We start from the raw sequence: 21779 nt of genomic DNA on the forward strand, positions 1-21779 counted from the left end.
AATAAATTGATTACTTAATTAATTAAAAATCAATTAATTAAAATATTAATTAAAATTAAATATCTATTTTATTTGAATTTATATGTTCATGTAAACAAAAAACATGATTTATTTTTAAATTCTGGTTCTCTAGAGATGTCAGACGACACACTCTTATCAATTTCATTTGATCCAGATGCAATATCAACGTTTTCTTGTTGCTTACAGCTACTTGTATTTGCTATATTGCTCTCTTTTGGGGTTTTATAAATCAATCTTTAACCATTGATCCATACGTAAGAATTTGAAAGCTAAAAAAAAAATACAGAATTTACTCGAATATAACTTTTTTCCCAAAATTAAAGCTAAAAAATCGTGTTGCGAGATACGTGCGGGAATTTTCGGAAACTAAAGTTTTCAGAAAAAAACTGAAATGATGTGACTTGCCAAGAAGTTCCTACTCGCTATCACTACTTTTGGCATCCAGAACAGTTCTAGGTGTGCATCGTCAAAGTCATCTACCCAAATAGCGTCATCTTCTTTCCCATTTTTTTAAGCAAAAATTACCAGTAATTTACGAGACTCAAGATACATAGAGCAGCGAAGAACTGCATATGATTGGTGCGGTATTAACAAAAGATCGCCCTTCAACTGAATTCCATAATATCTGAAACACATTCACTATATATTTCTTAGTTTTAACACGTTAACGACGGGAGTGATATCAAGCAAAACCATATGTTCCACCGGCAACATATGGTTCTGCTTGGTCTATATAGCAGTTTCTGTTGAAGAGGGGATGTGATTCATTAGTTAGTGCCGTTTTATCCCAGTTGTCTCTAATTGCACTGTTTGTTCAAAAATATATATAATGACTCCTTTAATTATGCATAGCCGAAAATTGCCACGTACCACGCTTTGAGAAACACTGATCTACTGTATCACTGCACTATCCACACTATATTATATTTACCCGCTGCCATATTTCATGCTGACTTTGCAAAAGAAACAAACTGTGCTAACCATAAATATTAAATTGAAACTGCTAAGCCATTTTCCTACATTTTATTATTATTATTAAGGGCGACTCCAGGGAGTCCTTACACGCATCGAGGGAGGTCCTAAACATCATGTCCACACAACTATAGGACATTCTCACAGTATCTATCATGCCTTGCCTTGAACTCACTCACCGTCATAGCACCCACAACAGACTCCGACAGCTTATTCCACTCATTTACCACTCTAAAAGCAAAGAACCCAGCTCTAACACCCTTGCTAACCACACTCTTGCCCAGCTTCCGTAGGTGTCCCCTAGTTCTCCCACCACCAGTCCTGTTCTCAATAATATCCTCTGAATTAATCCTATAGAAACTCTTTAGCAATTTGAATGTCTCAATCATATCACCCCTTTTCTGCCTATCAACCAATTTCTGCAACCCACAAATCTTCAACCTGTTCTCATAAGGTTCATTCCATAGACCTGCTATCATCTTGGTCACTCACCTCTGGATCCTCTCCACCTCCTCCCCATCAAGAAGAAACCTAGATGACCAAATCTGGGCACAGTAGTTGAGATGAGGTTTTATCAAGGCTTGGTACAGAGGTACAATAACTTCCTTGTCTCTGCTCGTCAAAGTATATTTCAACAACCAAGTGAGTTGATAAGCTGATTTAGCTACTTTTGCAATGTGCCCCCTAAACTTCATCTCCCTATCCACAAAAACTCCCAAGTCCCTGGCCTCATCAAGTACAGTTCCACCAATGTGGTATACTGCTGCTAATCTTTTCACCCCAAAATGCATAACCTTACATTTTGTCACATTAAACTGACATCCATTCTTCTTAGCCCAGAACTCCAATCTATCCAAGTCTCCTGCTAGATTTTGACATCTTCTGCATTCAATATTGCCCTACCCAACTTTGCATCATCGGCGAACAAATGAACTGTTGCTCTTAGATTCGTTAATGAACAAATTAAACAGCAGTAGTCCAAGAACAGAACCCTGCGGCACACCACTAGTTACAGGCCGTCTTTTGGACTCTACTCCTGAATAAACTACTCTCTGATATCTCTCCATCAACCACCCACCTATCCATCTCACCAACCCTATATCCATTTCCATATGTTGTAGTTTACAGATTAGAATTCCATGTGGTATCCTGTCAAACGCCTTAGCCAGGTCCAGCAGTATCACTGTAAACCCATTACCCTTATCCAGTTCAGCCATCACTGTGTTATACAACTTGAGCAAGTTACTGAGGCATGATCTACCCTTCACAAAGCCATGCTGTCCCCCGTACAGCATCTCATTTTCATCAATCCAGTCCTTTATTTTTCCCTTGACTACTTTCTCCAAGATCTTGACAACGACTCCTGATCGGTCGGTAATTTGCAACAGTAGTCTTGGATCCTCCTTTATGCAGTGGAACTATTTTCCCCTCTTTCCACACCTTCGGGACTAAACCAGACCCAAGACTCAGATTAAACAACATGGTCAAGGGCACTGATCATTCTTTAGCCGCTTCATGTAAGACCCATGCCGGTATACCATCCAATCCCACAGATGTATTCACATTAAGATATCCATTTCATGGATATCTTAGTCATTCAGGTTTTTAAAAAAAAGAAATAATAATATATAACACCTTTTCTGGCACTACATTTTTACTTATAGCACCCCTCATTAGCATTAGTTGACAACTACAATAAAATGCCCAGATTGTTTTGGATTAGGAAGAAACTATGGTCACCTGGCAATGACAAGGCTAAAAAAACAGTGATGGCAAAACTTTGTTTAACATATCTGAGCTGACAAATGCATCCATTTTTGACTGTACTAAAGAGAATACACACTGCAGGTCTTTAAATTCAATATGACTTCTGCTTTACTTCAACCTTGGTATCACTTCTGGGTCAATAAAGGTCAAAACCAGTGGATAGTGACCCTTCCTATAATGCATAGCATTATAACATTATACTGCATGGAGATGTTCTTTGCATTATGGGATACTAAGGCAAGTGATTTGAAGTCATACCACCTTTACCATGAGTTGCCCCAGGCCTGAAAATACCTCAGGCTACACTTTGTTTGCTACACTTGGATAAAGGATTAAACCAACCAAGTATATAATTTCTTGGTATCTTTAATTTATAGTATAACCAATTGAAAAAACTTCCAACAACCTTTCTCTAATCCAGAGTAATTTAATAATAAGGTGCGACACCTTTTGGCAATTTGTACATGGAAATATGACTTCTGCATTACTTCAACCTTAGTATCGCCTGATATATGGGGATTGAGTCAATCGACCATGAGATGCGGTGATTGATTCATTCAATCCAATACCCTTGGAGGGTAATGGATGGCAATGCTGTAGCCAGTGAAGTTCTAACTGAGGCTCGGCTATTGCTGTTACCCTCCTGTCATGATCAGAGCTTTAATTGCTCAATACCACCTTATCCCTACACTGTCCTCTACAGATAACGGGGAAGATGAAAAGCATTCTTGCTTCGCCCCTTTAAGCCAGTCCTTATAAGGACTTAGTATCGCCTCTGGGTCTGGCTCACACTGAAGAGACCTCAATAAAGGTCGAAACCGGTTGGTGGTTTGATTCCGGAGAAGCAGAGTTTCTGTCTAGGGTAATGGATGGCAATACTGTAGACAATGAAGTTTTAACAGAGGCTCGGCTGTTGCTGTTACCATTTAGATGAGATATGAGCAGCTCTCCTCGGTGGTGGGGTGGGCCTGCCACTGAGTAGAGACAATGCTGAGAGTGAGTTCTTCTCAGTGACGGGGTGAGCCTGTTGCTGAGTTAAAAGATCCTTCGGGTCAATCTTGGGTGATCTGATGGATCACGAGTTTTTGGAGAGGTAACTCCTGCACATAATACAGGGAAACTGGTCTGGGTAGTGGCCCTTCCCATAATGCATAGTATTATACATGTCCGCAAGGAGATGTGCTTTGCATTAAGGGATACTAAGGCAAGTGATGTGAAGTCATACCACCTTTACCACGAGTTGCCCCAGTCTTGAAAATACTTCAGGTGCAAACTTTGTTGCTTACACTTGGATAAAGGATAAACCAAGTATATAATTTCTTGGTATCTTTCATTTAAACTTCCAACAAATTCAATGTGAATTAACAATCTTTTTCTTTCCCTCCATGGTAGAGTTTGAACAACCTCTTATTGTGTGCAATTACTATTTTAAAAAAATAATAAAATTAATTATTAAAATAAATAGCCAAAAGACTTCAGTTTGGTTGTCTAATATCCAAAGTGGATATTAGACAACCAAAACTGCATGGTCTGAAAAAACATCTACAGCTATCTGAAAAAAAATCTCAACATAGTTCTTTGATTCTCAATTATGCACTGTTTGTGATACAGGCTTTTCAACTGAAACTATCTTAAACAGGGGACCACTGAACTAAAAAAATAAAAATAAAAAAATAAATTAAAAAAAAACAACATTAATCTTTCAAACTAATACATACATATATATACATACTACTTCCTCAAGCAACCAAAAGTCAGAGGTCTGACCAGATTGAATATCTTCCTATTCCAGATGTGTCCATCCTGGGCATGGCATACAATGCTGCTTAATGCCACTGAATGCCAATTCTGTTTAGGTTTTGTTTGATACTGTCAATCCATCTCATTCAGAATCTACTTCATTACCTAACACCTTGATCACTTAACATAATCTTGTTGGCCAACCAAATGTTCTACATCAGTTCGTTTCAGAGTACACATAAACTAAAACCAAAAGAAATTTTTTTTCTTTTTTTGTACAGAACAGTCTCTCTCTTTTTATGTGCAAGTGTTTTTATATAAAAACACTTGCTCATATTTTGATCTCAATCAAATTTCTAGTAAATGAAAAATTTTAAGGACCTTACCAGAAGCATTCTATATTTTTATTGCTGCTTTTATTGAACTGATAAAAGAAACAAATCAAAAGAGTAAAAACAGTGTTGTACTATCAAATTTCTTAAAGAAAATGAACATGTATTTTTCTCCCCTACTCCAGAAATCTTTACTTAAGCATTTTTAAGTAACCATTTAAAATTAAATTTAAAAACGAGCCTTGATAATCCCAACAGTAACCAGACTAATTCTGCACACAATTTTATTACAGTTAACAAGTTTTATTCTCTTCTAAGAAACCTCTTCCAATTGATTTTATACATACATCCAAATGTCTGTACTATGCTTGGACACTTCTGAAAACTATTTTCTAAATGTTGGTATTATTTCAGGGAATATTTCCATGTTACTCTTCTAAGTAAACATTATTTTTATAGCTATTTAGCCTATTTTTGTTTAGGAGTACCCCTTTTTTATAATGTCATTGGTTTTTACTCAAATTTTAGGGCATTACTGATGTTTTATATTTACAAAATATGGAGAATACATAGGAGGAATAATTCTGGGTGTATCAAAAAGTTGACATACCTCTTGCCTCACCAATAATTCTCCCACATCTCTCTACCACCATGTTTCCAATCCCCCTTTTCCTTTAACAGCAGATGAACGTGTATTGCCATATGCTGGGATGCCCCTGAATAAGAAGACAACTAGCAACATCCTACAAAGGTATGTAAAAATTATTCCTCCTATGTATTCTCCATATTCTGTATATATTCTTATATTTACAGAATGACATTATAAAAAAAGGGGTGCTCCTAAACAAAAACAGGCTAAATAGCCATAAAAATAATATTTTCTAAATGTCCTTTTAGTGCAACTATCACACTGGTATGAATGTCTTCTATATAATCAAACAGGTAAGTACTGATTCATAGATATATGAATAATATGTTAGAAGGCAAGAAGACCACGAAAGAGATGTTTATGGATTTGACCTTGGACAGCAGCATATGTTTTGATGGATGGCTATGACTATGTAAGTGAATGTCATGTGAAATCAGGATGTGTGGAGCAAGAAAAAACAGAACTGCTGAGAAAGAAAATGGAAGGTATGAAGACTGAGCTGAGAAGGGTGAATGAAAAGACTAGAGAGAAAGTAGCTAGTGCAAGAAGAATAAGAGTCAGTTTGAGAGAAGGACATGAAAACAAGGAAGAGAAGAAAACAACAGAACAGAAGAGACAGGGAAAGAGAAGAAATGGAAGAAAGTCGAGAAGAATGAATGGAGGTGTGAGGATTATAGAGGTTCAATGATTTGGGGTATGCAAAGTTTTCTAGAGGAATGACAGAGTGTGTGTGTGGTAATGGCAATAAAGCAAGGCAAAAACATAGAAGAGATGACTGTAATGGTTGATATGAATGACCTGAGAGGTGTTGTAAATCATATAGCACGAGATTTCAGGGCAGAAATTTGCAAGAGGGAAGACAGTGAGTGTGTTGCTTCAGTATGATAATGCAAAATGAAAGAACAAACAGTGATAATGAATGAGACAACAGCAAGAATGTGTAGGAAGAGAGGTCTGGAATTAATGCATGGAGTATAAAAGTGACAGACTGCATCTGAACACAGAAGGACACAGGCATTTGAAGAGAAGTTTTCTGGGTAAGCGTTGGCAGGGAAACTGAAGTTGCAAATGGTGGAAAGTAGTAGGGTGGTTTTATGTGGAGATCTTCTTGGTCGGTGTCCTCATGTTTGAGGATTCGTGACCCTAGCCATAATATCTCTCCATTTCTTTCTGTCTTTTATTGCAGCAGTGGCCAACTCCAAAGGAAATCTGGTGATCTATTTCATCTGGTCCAACCATCTTGGTCTTGGGCATCCTCTTTTCTTTGTCCTTCCACTTTGCCCTGAATGATAGTGGCTTGAAAATGAGAGGATGTATACAGGAAAATCTTACTTAACATGATTAATTAATCCATCAAATAATGCATATTAAGTGAAATTGTGTTAAGTGAATACAATAAACAATAGGAATAATTATAATTCATCCATCAGTTAGCTTAATTTGGGAAAAAATACAGTATAAGCTATATTAGAGGATAAAATCATCAAAGTTAATAAAAATCAATTGCTTAAATTTTTATTTAATGTCTAAACATTAAATAAAAGCACAAAAAAAGTTAAGTAAAGATTTTTGAATTGTGCTCGACATTTTCATCTTGATATGCAATTTGCGATAGCTGGCAATCGCTTTATCAGTGGTGGTTTTTGAAGCTTCATTCCATATCAGGATCAGCATAAAACTAAATTTCCTTAGCATACTCAATGTTATTTAAAACTAGCTCAAGTTCTTTTGCAGTTAGCTTCTTAGTCTTAATTATTATTATCTGAGACCTCCAGGGAGTCAAGGACTCATCGAGGGAGTCTGTAAATTAACCAACCCAGCTGTCACACCTTCCCTTAAATTCATTCACACTAGTTGCACTCATTACTTCTAAAGGCAAACTATTCCACTCACTCACTGCTCTCTGGGAGAAAAACCTAGCTCTTACCCCTTTCTTGACTGCAGATAAATTTAACTTCCATGGATGTCCCAGTGTTCTCTTCCCACCTTCCATATAGTGAAAAATTTCATCAGTTGAAATCCTATAACACCCATTCAAAAGTTTATAGACCTATCATATCATCCCTCTTTCTCCTGTTAAAAAGAGTCTGCAATCCACATACTCGCAATCTGTCCTCATAATCTAAATCCCATAATCCAGATATAATCTCTGTAACTCTTCTTTGCACCCTTTCCACAGCTTCTTTATCCCCTTGGAACCCAGGAGACCAAATCTGTTCACAATAATCCAGGTGTGGTCTTATCAAAGCCTTATAAAGAGACAAAATGACTTCCTTATCCTTACATGTCAAGGTTCGCTTCAAAATAGCAATATCCTCTGAGTTGTATTTGCAACTTTTGCTAAGTGACCTTTGAACTTTAAATTCTTATCCACCAAGATCCCTTGCCTCTTCAGTTTCTTGTAGCATAACCCTGCTATTATAATATGCTGCTGGGACATAATCAGGCCAAAGTGCATAACTTTACACTTACTAACATTAAACTAACAGCCATTTTCGTTTGCCCAGGTTTCCAGTCTATTCAAATTATTTTGTAATTGCTGAATATCAGTAGCATCCCTGATTGCCCTACCTATCTTCGCATCATCAGCAAACAATTGCAAATCTCATGATAGACCTTGCTTGATGTCATTAATGTATAGATTGAACAATAATGGCCCAAGGACTGAACCCTGAGGTACACCACTGGATACCTTAAATCTGCCAGATTCACACCCACTGTATACCACTTTTTTATATCTGTCTGTCAACCATTCCCTGATCCAAGTCAATAGATTTTATTTCAATCCCATATTCTCCAATTTACACAACAGCCTATCATGTGGTATCCTATCAAATGCCTTAGAAAAATCCAACATTATCACAGCATTTCCATTCCCTTTATTCAACTTGGCCATAACATTGTTATAAAATATGAGCAAATTTGCTAAAACATGACCTTCCTTTAGTAAACCCATGCTGTTCCCTGCAGAGTATAGAATGCTTGTCTACCCATTCCTGTATGCAAGTTCTTACCAACTTCTCTAAAATCTTCATTACCACACCAGAGATAGGTCAGTGGTTAGACAGATCAGTTTTTACACTACCCTTGTGCAATGAAACTATCATACATTCCTTCCTCCCATTCCAGTGGTATCATTCCTGAGCAGAGACTCAAGTTATACAAATGTATGAAAGGCCTAGCCAATTCAGCTGAACATTCCTTTAGCAAATGGGCTGATATTCCATCTGTCCCTATTGACAAATTCTTATCCAGGTTATGCAAGAGTTCTTCAACCTCATTTTCATGAACCTCTAACTCTTCATCCAACGTAGCAGTAGCACTGTGCACCATGCTACATACACCTGGTCATATCTTAGCAAAGTAAGCACTCATTAACTGAACAATCTCCTTAGCTTCCGACACTCATCGTGTACCATCTGTATTCAATAAAGTCATTCTTCCACATTCATTCTTTCTTTTGCTTGCGGCATAACGATAAAATTCTTTTGGATTAAATTATACATTTTTGGTCGTTTAATAATAGAAATACAATTTTATTAATACAGACCAGTATTTTACAATAAAAACATTTATTCAAACCTACCAGTTTCGCCAGCAAACTGTCTGGCTTTTTCAAGGCATTACGGAGATATGAAAGTTAGTAAATGCAAATTAAAAGGAACATAAAAAACGTTGTAAACCAACCTAGTATCTATGGTTACACGCTTCGCATGACAGAGATGACTTATTGTTCTTATTCATTATCACGCATGCGTGTTTGTTGTAGACTTGTAATGTGATTACTGGCTAGCTGTAGTTCAGATTGATTGAGAGAGAGAGGATCAAGTTTTTCCACGAACTGTTTAGAATTACACCCTGATTTCTGTTGAGGTATCTGCCGGTTATTAGTACTATTGTGGCTTCCTTAAATTCACGATGCCTGTAGTCGTCATAGAGATATGGCATGGAGCTGTTTTGCCAATCTATCATGTGGTTAGACGTGCAGAAATGATGTGCTAAGCTGGAAAAGATGCTTCTGTTGTGGTTTATCACCAACATGTTCTTTTTGTCTAATTTCTAAACTCCGTGAAGTTTCTCTGATGTAGGCAAGACCACAGGAGCAGGGAATGTAATATACTCCTGGATATTTGTAGAATGGAACTTTATCTTTTGGAGATCCTAAAACTTGTCTGATGTTGGTGGTTGGTTTGAAGACCACTCTGATGTTGTGGGCTCTTAGTATTCTTGTTATTTGATAAGAAATTGACTTGATGAAAGGTATCACTACAGTAGAAATGTGCTGACGGTGGGATTCTTCTTGTCTGGGGTTGTCATTGTATAGATATTTTTTGATGATGTTTTGAGGATATCCATTTTGTGATAATGTATTGGCTATTAGTGTGAGTTCATTCTGTGTATCCTCCTCTTCTGATATAAACTTTTTGGCTCTATGTTTCAACATATGGATAATACTCAGTTTGTGTGACTTGTGATGGTTTGAAGTATAGTGAAGATATCTTCCAGTATCTGTGGGCTTTCTGTAAATGGATAATTTGACACTGTTAGGTTGTTTTTTTTATCAAGATATCTAAAAAATGCAGTTGGTTGTTGTTTTCTACTTCCAGAGTGAATTTTATCTTGTATGTATTGAGTTGATTTTATCCACAAACGATTTTAGGTTGTCTAAGCTGTCTTGCCATATGATGAATATATCATCCACATATCTCCACCATGAAGATGGTCTCGGAGAGATTGCAGAGAGAATTTCTTTTTCAAGTTTTTCCATGAAAAGGTCTGCACAAGATGGTGATAGTGGGCTTCCCATTGCTAGGCCTTCTAATTGTTGGTATATGGTGTTGTTAACCTTGAAGAAATTAGATTGAAGGCAGTGTCTAAACATCTATGTGATGTCTAGAGGAAAGAGGACTTGGATGATGTTTATTACCTCTTAGAGCCCACAACATCAGAGTGGTCTTCAAACCAACCACCAACATCAGACAAGTTTTAGGATCTCCAAAAGATAAAGTTCCGTTCTACAAATATCCAGGAGTATATTACATTGCCTGCTCCTGTGGTCTTGCCTACATCGGACAAACTTCACGAAGTTTAGAAATCAGACAAAAAGAACATGTTGGTGATGCAAACCACAACAGAAGTCTAACCACACGATAGATTGGCAAAACAGCTCCATACCATATCTCGATGACGACTACAGGCATCGTGTATTTAAGGAAGCCACAATAGTACTAATAACCGGCGGAAACCTCAACAGAAATCAGGGTGTAATTCTAAACAGTTCGTGGAAAAACTTGATCCTCTCTCTCAATCAATCTGAACTACAGCTAGCCAGTAATCACATTACAAGTCTACAACAAACACGCATGCGTGATAATGAATAAGAACAATAAGTCATCTCTGTCACGCGAAACGTGTAACCATAGATACTAGTTTGGTTTACAACGTTTTTTATGTTCCTTTTAATTTGCATTTACTAACTTTCATATCTCAGTAATGCCTTGAAAAAGCCAGACAGTTTGCTGGCGAAACTGGTAGGTTTGAATAAATGTTTTTATTGTAAAATACTGGTCTGTATTAATAAAATTGTATTTCTAAAATTCTTTTGGATCGCCTTTAGCTTGCATGGCCAATTTCTTTTCATACTCCGTTTTAGCTTTCCTCACAATATTCGTTACTTTTCTGGCCTGAGCTTTATATATTTCATAACTTCTCTCTCTTATTCTCATGATATTCTTTCCACATCATCTTCTTCTTGTGGATCTCTCTTGCTTAACTAAGGCTGCACATTCATTTCACTTCCAACCTATTTATTCTTTGACCACTAGGGATACATTGAGATACAGCCTCATTTAAGCACTTTTTCAAGATTCCCATGTATTGCTGACATTTTTACCATTCAGTAACTGATACCATGGGACCAAAGATAGTATGTTTCTAAGTCGCTCATAATTTCCAGCTTTGTAGTAATATTCTCTTCTTGTTCACATTCCTTCTTCTTCTTCATATGCACACTGTTTTTCTAGTTGAAGGACATCATTCTCGCTTAACTGTTCTGGGAATCAAGCAAGTTTCTCACATCTTCATTATCCAGTTCATTAAATCCAAGTTCTTTCCAATTATACTGATTTCTTCAATAATGTTAGATCTTGGATTTTGCATATGATAAATTAATATAGGCTTGAATTTAAAGTCGCTTTCTTCATAGCCTCCTAATAAAAGCGTACGACAATCTTTAGATACTTTGTATCCTGGTTGAGATGCTTGTTTTAGCTAGGAAAGTTTTGTTGGCATACACTTCCAAAAGAGACCAGTTTCATCGAAGTTGAATATTTGCCAATCATCATTATCACCATCGTGAATTGTCCTTTGCAATTCTTCAGGAAACTTGGCCCCAGAAGAATCTTTATCAGTACTTGCAGATTCCCCAATTATTCTTACATTATGCAGCTCGATTTTTAAAATGGTCAAGCTATCCTAAAACTCTCAGTAAAGCTTTCATATTCCTTCTGTGAGAATTGCATATTCTCACAGAAGGGATGTAAGTTCTGTTTGCTACAAACTTGGTATTATTAACTAGGTCTACCTACTCACTGATGAGACCTCAATAAAGGGTTGAAACCGGTCTGGGTAGTGACCTTCACTCATAATGTAGAACAATAATACAGCTCCTAGGAGCTAAGTTCACATTATGGGTAAATATCAAGAATAGTGATCGGAGCTTGCTCCACCTTTGATATGAGTTGCCTCAGCTTGCACTACCTAAAGGGTCAGTTGCTGCAGTATCCAGGTATTTGCTTATGCTTGGAATCGCTGAACTTTATATAGTTTCTATATTCGGCATGAAACGCTTTGAGTTTCTTATTCGGCTAAGAAACAATATGGGATATAATATCCCTTTAATTTAAATGAATTATTATTATTATATGATACCTTCAAGGAGTCCAAAGACTCACTGAGGAAGGGCACCTACTCTACAACTCTCCTTCTCCACCACTCAATTCACTAACTACAGCAAACTGCATCATCTACACCAATGTCATCTACTTCCCACCACCACTAGCACTGTCACAGATAATCACAAACATCCATGCCCATGGCGGGATTCAAACCCTCAGCCTTTTGGCTGGAGAGCAGAAATGCTAACTACTCAGCCAACCAGACACAGAATTGAAGACTGCAGATCAAAAACAAATTATGGAAGGGATATAAAGAGAAAAATGGAGAACAATTGATCGAGGAATATAAGTCAGGCTAGGAGAGTGGTTAGCATAGTAAGGTGAGAAAAATTAGAATGCAAATAACAGGGTATTAAATGCACTTTCGTCAACCAGTTTAAATGCTGGTTTTAAACTTTTCTTCCATTTCTTTACTGTTTCATCTATACAGATATCCTTGACAGACTCCTCTGTTTACTGGCCTCATTCTGTAACTTTTCCACTGATTCTTACTGCTATTTGATTGTTTTGATAGAAGTTAGTTTTTGTTGAGAGCAGTTGATTTGGTATGTTCATCTTTTTGAATATGATCGATAGTTTGTTCCTTAGTGCTTACAATAATGTTCTGGAAGCTATTGCAATGGAGAAAAGAGTAAAGAGGTATCAGAGATGATTAAGGTGACATGTGAATACTGAAACTAAAGATATCCTGGAGATATCTGGAGTAAATAGTCTGATAGACCATTAAAACAAAACAAGCAGTGACATAAAATATTCAAGTGGAATGTCATCAGGAATACGTATCAATGTGGAAAAGCAACTAGAGTAGACGACAACCAGAAATGCTGAAATATGGAGGTAGAAAAGTTTAATGGTGACAGAACTGCATAATTCAAAAGTCATGTCAAGAAGTCAAATTCCAGATTATTACATTAGAGCTCTCACAATTCTCATTTATAAAAAAGGAAATAAAACAATGTTATAGGTAAGATTTATGCAAGCATATGTGAGATGTTGCTAAGAAAAAACTGCAAGAGAAACTCGGTGAAAGAATAAGCTAGGTTCAGGCCTAATAGGAGCTGTCAGCATCATATTTTCACTTTACAACATCATCATCATCATGCCTAGCAAGGATTTAGGCCTAGAGTGGCCTGTTCTGGCTTTAGAAATCATTGTTGAATCTCTTAAGAGGATGTCCTGGTTTCTTTTCCCTAATGGTTTGTAATTTAAGGCTTGTTTTGGTAATCTTTCTGTTTTCATTCTTTCAACATGTTCCATCCATTTGTGTTTATATTTTTTAATTTTTTCTATTACTGATTCCTGGTTTAATTCTTTCATAATTTCTTCATTTATTTTGTGATCAAATAGAGTATACTTTGCAGTTTTTTTCATAAACTTCATTTCAGCTGTTATTAATCTTTGTTTGTCTTTTTGTTTTATTGTCCAGATTTCACTTCCATAAAATAGGACTGGTAGGGATAATATATTGTATACTTTTAGTCTGGTTTGTTTTTGTACTAGGTTTGGTTTAAATATAAAGTTAATTACCTGTTATTTTTAAATATTTTGCAATTTTTAGGTTTATATCTTTTTCATATGGAATCATACATCCTAGGTAGTTAAATGAATTCACCTGTTCTAAAATCTTATTATCTATTACTATTTTAGTTCTTATTGGATCTTGTCCTTTAAAGGCCATCGTTTTTGATTTTTCTGTTGATATTATCATTCTGTCTGCACAGTTAGCCTACTGGCTTTGCGCTTCGCAACCATATGCCTGGGGAAGGAGTGTCCTAGGTTCGATTCCCATCGACGACGTGAGGAGCTTAAGGATCTTTCTCAGCCATAGCCAAGTTAGCCAGTCTTGGACATGGACAGCAGGTTTTTTTCCACCAGTTTATCTGGGTTTTTCATCCTGCAAGCAGGCAAACCAGACCCATGAACACACAGGCTACAGTCATATACAGTCATAAAAATACGGCAAAGAAGGCAACGGGAAACCACCTTGCGACACTATCTCCCTAGTAATCAGCTGCAACCCTCTCAAAGAGAGGAAGCCATAGATCAGATTATCATTCCACAATCTTTGGCTATCTCATTTAAATTTAAAATATCTTTCTATAAGTTATCTTCAGAATTTGTAATTATTATTTGGCTATTAGCAAAAAAGGAGAGTGTTTAAGTTCGTAGTTGGAGAAAGTTTAATACCTTGATGGAAATTTTTATTCCATTTTATTATTTCATTTAGATAAATATTAAAGCGTTGCTAAAAGGGGACATCCCCATGGGACTCCTTGGTTTTTATCTCTCATATATAATAGCTCATGATTTTACAACACTTTACAACAAAAACAGTCAAAAAGCGTAGAATATAACAAGGATCTGTACTTAAGATTTGTAGATCTCAAAAAAGAATAAAATAAGGTAGGTACCAAGAGAAAAGCTGTTCAGAACACTATAAATCTTTAATGTATCTTTCATGTATGAACACTTTAATGTATCATTTACTATGGACTAAATGGTACATTATACAAAGCCTCTATATTTCATATACTCTATATTTCAGTGCATGCATTCTGTTTCCACTCTTATTTATTATCTATATGGATTACATTGTGAAAGACAGTGGCATTAAACCTTATTCCAGAATTGGCTATATCAAACTGAGTACTCTGCCTTATGCACATAATGCTGTACCTCCAAAAAATGTAATGCAAGTCTCCATGATTCTTTAACAAAATTGAATAAAGCTATAACAAACCTGACATGAAAATTAAACAATTTAACTATGAAAAAAAAAATTTTTTTTCCCATGTTTCTGCATATTTTTTTTTAAAAATATGCAGAAACATGGGGAAAAAATTTTAATTACATTCTCAATGGAGAAGCTATAGAAAAGTAAAATATTTCAGCTATTTAAGAAGAATTTTTTTAGTGAAGATGAGAAATTAAGTATAGAAATAGACAACAAAATAAGCAAAGTTGGTACAATGGGGAGCAAGCTGAATAAATTTATATTCAATGAGAGAGAAATTCGCCAACACACTACACTAGCAATATATGAGACAGTGTTCAAATCAAATTCAACTTCTAGATCTGAGAACTGGATTACAGATGTGAAATAAAACAAATATAAGAATGTTCTGAGAAAAATTAGAAAAATTAACAGATATCAATGATAGGGTCATTAAAAATGAAGAAATTAGGTAAGGAATATTACATTGTTAGCATTCAACAACAACATGTGAGCGGAGTTAATCTCAGTAGGTATGGTCACTTAAACAATGGGAGAGGAAAGGCTAGAAAATCAAGTGTTTGATGTCAAGATAACAAGAAAAAGACAAATGGAGGTGTCCTAGAAGACAGATATATATGAAATATGACAATTTACAGCACTGACAAGTGAAACACAAATATGGTATACAGGATACTATGAGCTGTCATAGTATCCTGTATACACCTCTTGAAGTTACAAATCAGGAAACTGATTATGATAAAATAATATAATAATACTGTTTTAACAAGATTGTGGTGGAATATCCTTCCTCCTTATCTGCAAAATTTTGTTTTGTTATTTTTTAATTAACAATCCTCTATCACATAATTCTATCTAAGATGCATAAGTCAACCAGCAGTACACATGTAGTATCAATGAAAATAGTTCCAGAGAGTGGTGAATAGTTCATGTAATGTCAAGATACATTTGTGAGAGAGAGAGAAAAAGTATAGCTGTCTGTCAGTATGGTAAGTGAGTTAAATAGCTGATGGAGTGGAGCCTTAAAGTATGATATGATCTGCGCAGAACTCCATTTATGTCAGCCTAACTACATATGTGGTCATTTGAAGCTGGATTAGGAGTTGTCTATCCATTTGCTTTTCACCAATATGTTTATAAGGAGTGAGGCTAATTATTATACATTAAGAATTATACTTGCTGAATTCTTAATGTTCATTATCTAAGATGCAATATCCCCTCCCATGTAAGTTGCTCCTGAATCACAATAAACATGACTGTAAATGTAAATATAAGGTAACTGTAAATGTGTGAGCTGACTGCAGTGAAATTATATGCTGAATGCATATTATTATTTTTTATTATTATTTGGTAACCTTCATGAAGTCAACAGACTCATCATATTAAATTAATCTCTATTCCTTCAGCTTTAGTTAGTGGGTTCAAAATGCCATTACACTTATTATATTGATTCTATAATCAATATATATTTATCTTTTCACTTGTATTTTATGAGCTACTGCTGGAACATTTATTTCGGCATGTATTTCTTGTTACTGATAAACACACACACACATACAGTCCCTAAATTAAAGTATGTATGAATTCAATACACTAATTGCTGGAATTCTGCTGGAAGGTAGAGAAGTGAGTACAGAGAATGAATCAGATCAAGTGGGAAGTGATGTGGAAGTGTAGGAGAGATTGAAAAGGTGGTTATGAATGGGGAAGTGAGTGGCATGAGTATAGAAAATGAGAGAATGGGTGTGCAAGAGGAACAGGGAAATGGGGAGGCTCAGGGTGGGCAGGGGCACACAGTGTGAGAAAGGTGGATGCTTCAAGAGGATGTGTAGACAGGAAAGGAATGGGATGACCTGGAAATTGAAGAAGGTTCTAAAATGAATAAGCAGAAAGGGAAATGGCCCCAGTTGAGCATGGAGAGATCACATCGAGTGAGTGGTATCAGTGGAACTAGCGGTAGATCCAGGAATGAGATGTTGTGTTTGTATAAAAATGCCAGATGTGTAAGAAACAAGGCAGATGAAATGGTTGCACTGATTGAGTCTGTTCACCCAAAAATTGTGAGAATAAGTGAGACATGGTTAGATGAGGACAACATCCTGACAGGAATAGAAATGGAAGGGTATGATGTGTTTCGTGAGGACAGAAGGGGTAAAAAGGGAGGGAGAGTGCTATTGATGATAGAGAAAGATTTATGTCTATACAAAGTAGAGATGCAAGAGGGAAATAGTGCCAGTGGTCTTGAGGCAGTATGATGTGAGATAGAGGTGATTGGAATGAAATACTTGGTTGGATGTTGTTATAGACCAGGTAATGTGGATGGCAGTGACTATGAAATGCATAATCAAATTAACCAAGCAAATAATAATAGAGTGTTCATTATGGGCGATTTTAATTATGACAATACAGACTGGAATGATGAGATAGCAACTGGAAATAAAGAATATGAGTTTCTTGAGGGTTAACTACCTCAGACAGTATGTAACTGAGGGCACACGAGGATTGAGAAGCTTGGATTTGGTCATCTCATCAGAGGATGTAATTATAACTGAAGTGACACATCACCCACCGATGAAGTGATTACCTGGGGTGGTTTGCCAGCAGTGTGAGAACCTCTGTAAGAAAAGGGTATATGTGGAACTACAAGGGGGAGTGATTATGAAGAGCTCTGGAGACAGCTTACGGGTGTAGCACGATTTAAGAAGTTAGCTGGAAAAGAGATCAATGCAGCTTGGAGATTTTCAAAAACTATCTAGTAGATGCAATGTCTAAATGTATTCCAAGGGTGGGAAGATTAAATAAGGTAAGCATGAAATGGATGAATAAAGAGATTAAGCATACGATACAGAGAAAAACGGCATTATGAAGGCAGCATAAGAGAAGTGGAAATAACCAATTCCATGAGGACTACAAAGGCCAGGCAAGGCAGGTGACTTGGTTGGTGAGGGTAGCTAAAGTGAGGTATGAACAGCAGTTAGCTAATGAAGCCAAAAAGAATCCTAAGGAGTTTCGATATACAGCCAGCAAAAGAAAGAATGATTATGGAAGGATGACATTGATTGGAGAAAATGGTATAAAGACAGCTGTTGCGGAAGGTGTGGTGGAGATAGTTAATGAGCAATTCATAAAGGTCTTTAAATCTTGTGAATGTGACTTCATGGAGAGATTGAGAACAGTTGATGATAGGGAGGAGAGACTGACTGTAAGTGAGCAAGAGGTGTATGAGGGAGTTGAGCAAAGTAGATGTAAATAAGGCTGTGGGACCTGATAATATATCATCATGTATTCTGAAAGAATGTGCCAGGGAGTTGAAGCTTGCATTGATATTTTTTTAATACGAGTCTTGCACTGGGTCAAGTTCCTAAGGAGTGGAAGGAGGGCAAGATTGTGCCACTTCATAAAGGAGGTGACAGAACTCAAGCATCAAACTAGAGGCCTATCTATGGGTCAGGTGTTGTAGTTAAGTTGTTGGAGAAGCTTGTGAGAACCAGAATCCAGAATTGGGTTGAACAACAATGGTATTATCTTTGATGGACAGCATGGATTTGCTAAAGGGAGGTCATGTTTTAGTAATCTACTTACTTATTACAATAAGGTAACTGCTTCCTTGGACAGAGGAGAAGGATACACAGTAACACATTTAGATTTTGCAAAGGCTTTTGATAGATTACCACATAATAAGTTGATAATCAAACTAGAGCAGATAGGGTTGGATATTATAATGGTGCACTGGATTGGAGACTGGCTGTCTGATAGGTATCAACAAGTTGTGTATGGGGGGGGGGGGCGATATCCAGGAAAATAAAAGTCACTAGTGGTGTGCCTCAGAAGTCTGTGTGTCAGAGCTGTGTGTATGTGTGTGTGTTTTAGGGCCATTACTGTTTAATATATTAATGATTTGGATGGAGATATTCAGTTGTTTGCAGATGATGCAAAGGTGGTACGAACCATGAAGGGTAGAGAAGATGTTGTGGCCTTACAAGAAGACTTGAATAAATTAAGTGATTGGGCAGGGAATGGGGATATGAGGTCAATGTTGCAAAACGTAAGGTTTTAAAATTTTGAAAACAAAAATGGGATGCAGAATTTATGCTTGGTGAGGATATATTGTCAGAGGATGAGGAAATAAGAGATCTGGGAGTGATAGTGGATAAGGATCTGAAATTTAGGGGACACAGTCAAAATTGTGAAGACAACACAAAGACTTCTGGGAATGATGCGGAGGACACTGACATGTAGAAGTAGGGAGATTCTTGTTCCATTGTATAAGGCTTTAATTAGGCCACACATGGACTATTGTGCCCAGATTTAGTTACCTGGTTTTCAGAAGGACGAAGAGATGTTGGAAAGTGTCCAGAGGCAACTGACTAAGGTAGTTTCTGACCTCTGGAATGTCGAGTATGAGGAAAGATTGAGAAAATGCAATGTGCAGAGTCTGGTGGATAGGAGGAAGAGGGGAGATATGATAGAGACCTACAAGTTAGTAAGGGATTGTTATAGGATCAATGCTCGAGAGGTTCTACAGAAAATACTGGGAGAACAGGGGAGAACCAGAGGTCATCCCTGGAAACTGTATAAAGAGGGTGTGAGTAGGGGAGTGAGAAGTAGGTTTTTTTCATGCAGAGTTGTGAATGATTAGAATGCCTTGCCTGTCTGCTGAGAATTTGAGTGTGTTTAAAGCATGGTATGATGAGCTGTGTGTATGATAAAAGGACCTCCCAGATGAGTCTTTGACTCCATGGGGTCTTGGGTAATAATAATAATAATAAATAAAACACTATTCATGTTAAACATTGAGCCTTGTGCAGTCATTTACTTTTATTAACACGATGTCCTTATCTAGGGTACTATTCTATCTCTTAAACTATGTGTCAGTAGGACAATTTGTTACAACAATATCCTAATTGTCAAGCAACAATAACTGAGAATGAAAATAAATCAATCCTGTCATTAAAAGTGCTGAGATAACAGGCCTACATTTTTAATAATGTCAGTGATTTATTTAAATTAGCTTTACTTTCACATGCTAACTTATCTGAAAATAGTCAGCTTCTGATGAAATGGAACAAATCTGGGGCGAATGGAAGAGTCACAACCTGAAAAGTTTGGTTTGGGAAAAATAAGGTGTTCATGACATATCATATCGCATTTAATTTATTAATGCCTATCTAAGCAAAATATCTGAGGAACTGCAAAACTTGAATCAAGTGATTTTTTTTGTTTAAATCTAAGTGCAAGTGTGCATGCATGTGTGTGTGTCTGCATATACAAATTTATTTTAACAAATTTTTATTATGATAAAATGCAATGCTTTCAAAATTAAGTTTTACTATGTCAATTTATTTGATGGTATCTATTCACAATTCAAAATCATAAGAAAATAATTAATATTTAATTAACTTATTTGCTGATATTTCGCTGGTATTATATGAAGCATCTCCACAGTATAAAAACATGAATTGCCAACACATAAGCCTTTCAATTCATCTAAGTTTTACTAATTCAACTTAAGACTGAGTAAAATAATTATAGTCACGGACTGATAACTTATTTTTATTATTATTATGGTTTAAAAAATTCAACTTATATGCTCCAAAGGTGGCAAAATACCTATGAAAAATATAAACATAAACAAAATAAGAATAAAAAGGAAGCATTAAAGCATGGATATAATGCAAATTTCATAGTTTTTTTTTTTTGGTTGCATAGTATTATAACACAATTTCCAACAGTATTTTACAAACCTTAATAACTTAAAACATTAATTAGTCACTTCAGCCAACTATTTTTGTAGAGAACACATTACCCTGATGTTTCTTCAAGGTACAGATATAAATTCGACAAAAATTATGAAGTTACACAATTAATATGTTAATGTCATTACATATTCAAATATTCTGAAGCACAAATAATTTCAAGATCAAACAATTCAACTTCAACCCCCCCCCTCCCCTTACAATAATGGCCATAAGCTGTTAGCCTGTTGATGGCATCACAAACAAGTGCTGCTTTAGTAGCATGCAACATACTCAAGCTGTGAAGTGGCAGGTATTGACAACTTTGCTACTGAAGTTTTCTTCTTTTCAAACACAATGACATTTCATTGCACTGCATAGGCTAAAATATTAATGTATCTTGTATATGTTTGACACAAAATGAATTTACTAATTTCAATCAATGTATTCAGAAGTTTGTAATGTTCTGGCATGTGTTTGGTTAGTATGTTTTATATTTTTTTTTAATAATTACCTAATCTGATGTTTTAAATTATCCACTGTGGAAGACAAAAATTTTTCAAGTTCAGATGAAACACTATTAACTTCACCTTTCTTTAATGCATCCTCTACATGCTGAGGCAATGTTAAAGTTCCTTTCTTTATGTTCAGCATTATATACCTTCGTAATTCATTTGTTTGTTCAGCTATTTTCTTGCACTCCAGTGTGTCATTATGCTGCTCTATAAAAAAAAATTACAATGTAAATAAGAAATGCTATAAAAATTAACTTCATCATATCACCTATGAAATTCTACAGTTTTGAAAATAATACATAAGATTAAAAAATGTGCAAGCAAAATAAGTATTCTCTTTTTCTATACATTTTTCACA

At 36.0% G+C, this 21779-nt stretch overlaps 1 protein-coding gene across 2 annotated transcripts in view; it reads right to left on the reverse strand.

The window, feature by feature from the left end:
• Window positions 1-6536: 6536 nt before the first annotated feature.
• Window positions 6537-21779, reverse strand: part of Pstk (Phosphoseryl tRNA kinase) — a 153071-nt gene continuing 137828 nt past the window's right edge. For both annotated transcript variants that reach the window (XM_090403406.1, XM_090403407.1), the window contains exons 6-7: window positions 21421-21628; window positions 6537-6777 (exon numbers count right to left, since the gene is read on the reverse strand). In XM_090403406.1, the coding sequence (XP_090259532.1) occupies window positions 6699-6777; window positions 21421-21628 (287 nt within the window). In that variant the 3' untranslated portion in view covers window positions 6537-6698. The remainder of the gene's footprint in view (window positions 6778-21420; window positions 21629-21779) is intronic.

Source organism: Typopeltis vanoorti, chromosome 14 (assembly GCF_054136105.1).
Source record: "Typopeltis vanoorti isolate ZY-2024b chromosome 14, IOZ_Tvanoo_1.0, whole genome shotgun sequence".
Taxonomy (NCBI): Eukaryota; Metazoa; Arthropoda; class Arachnida; order Uropygi; family Thelyphonidae; genus Typopeltis; species Typopeltis vanoorti.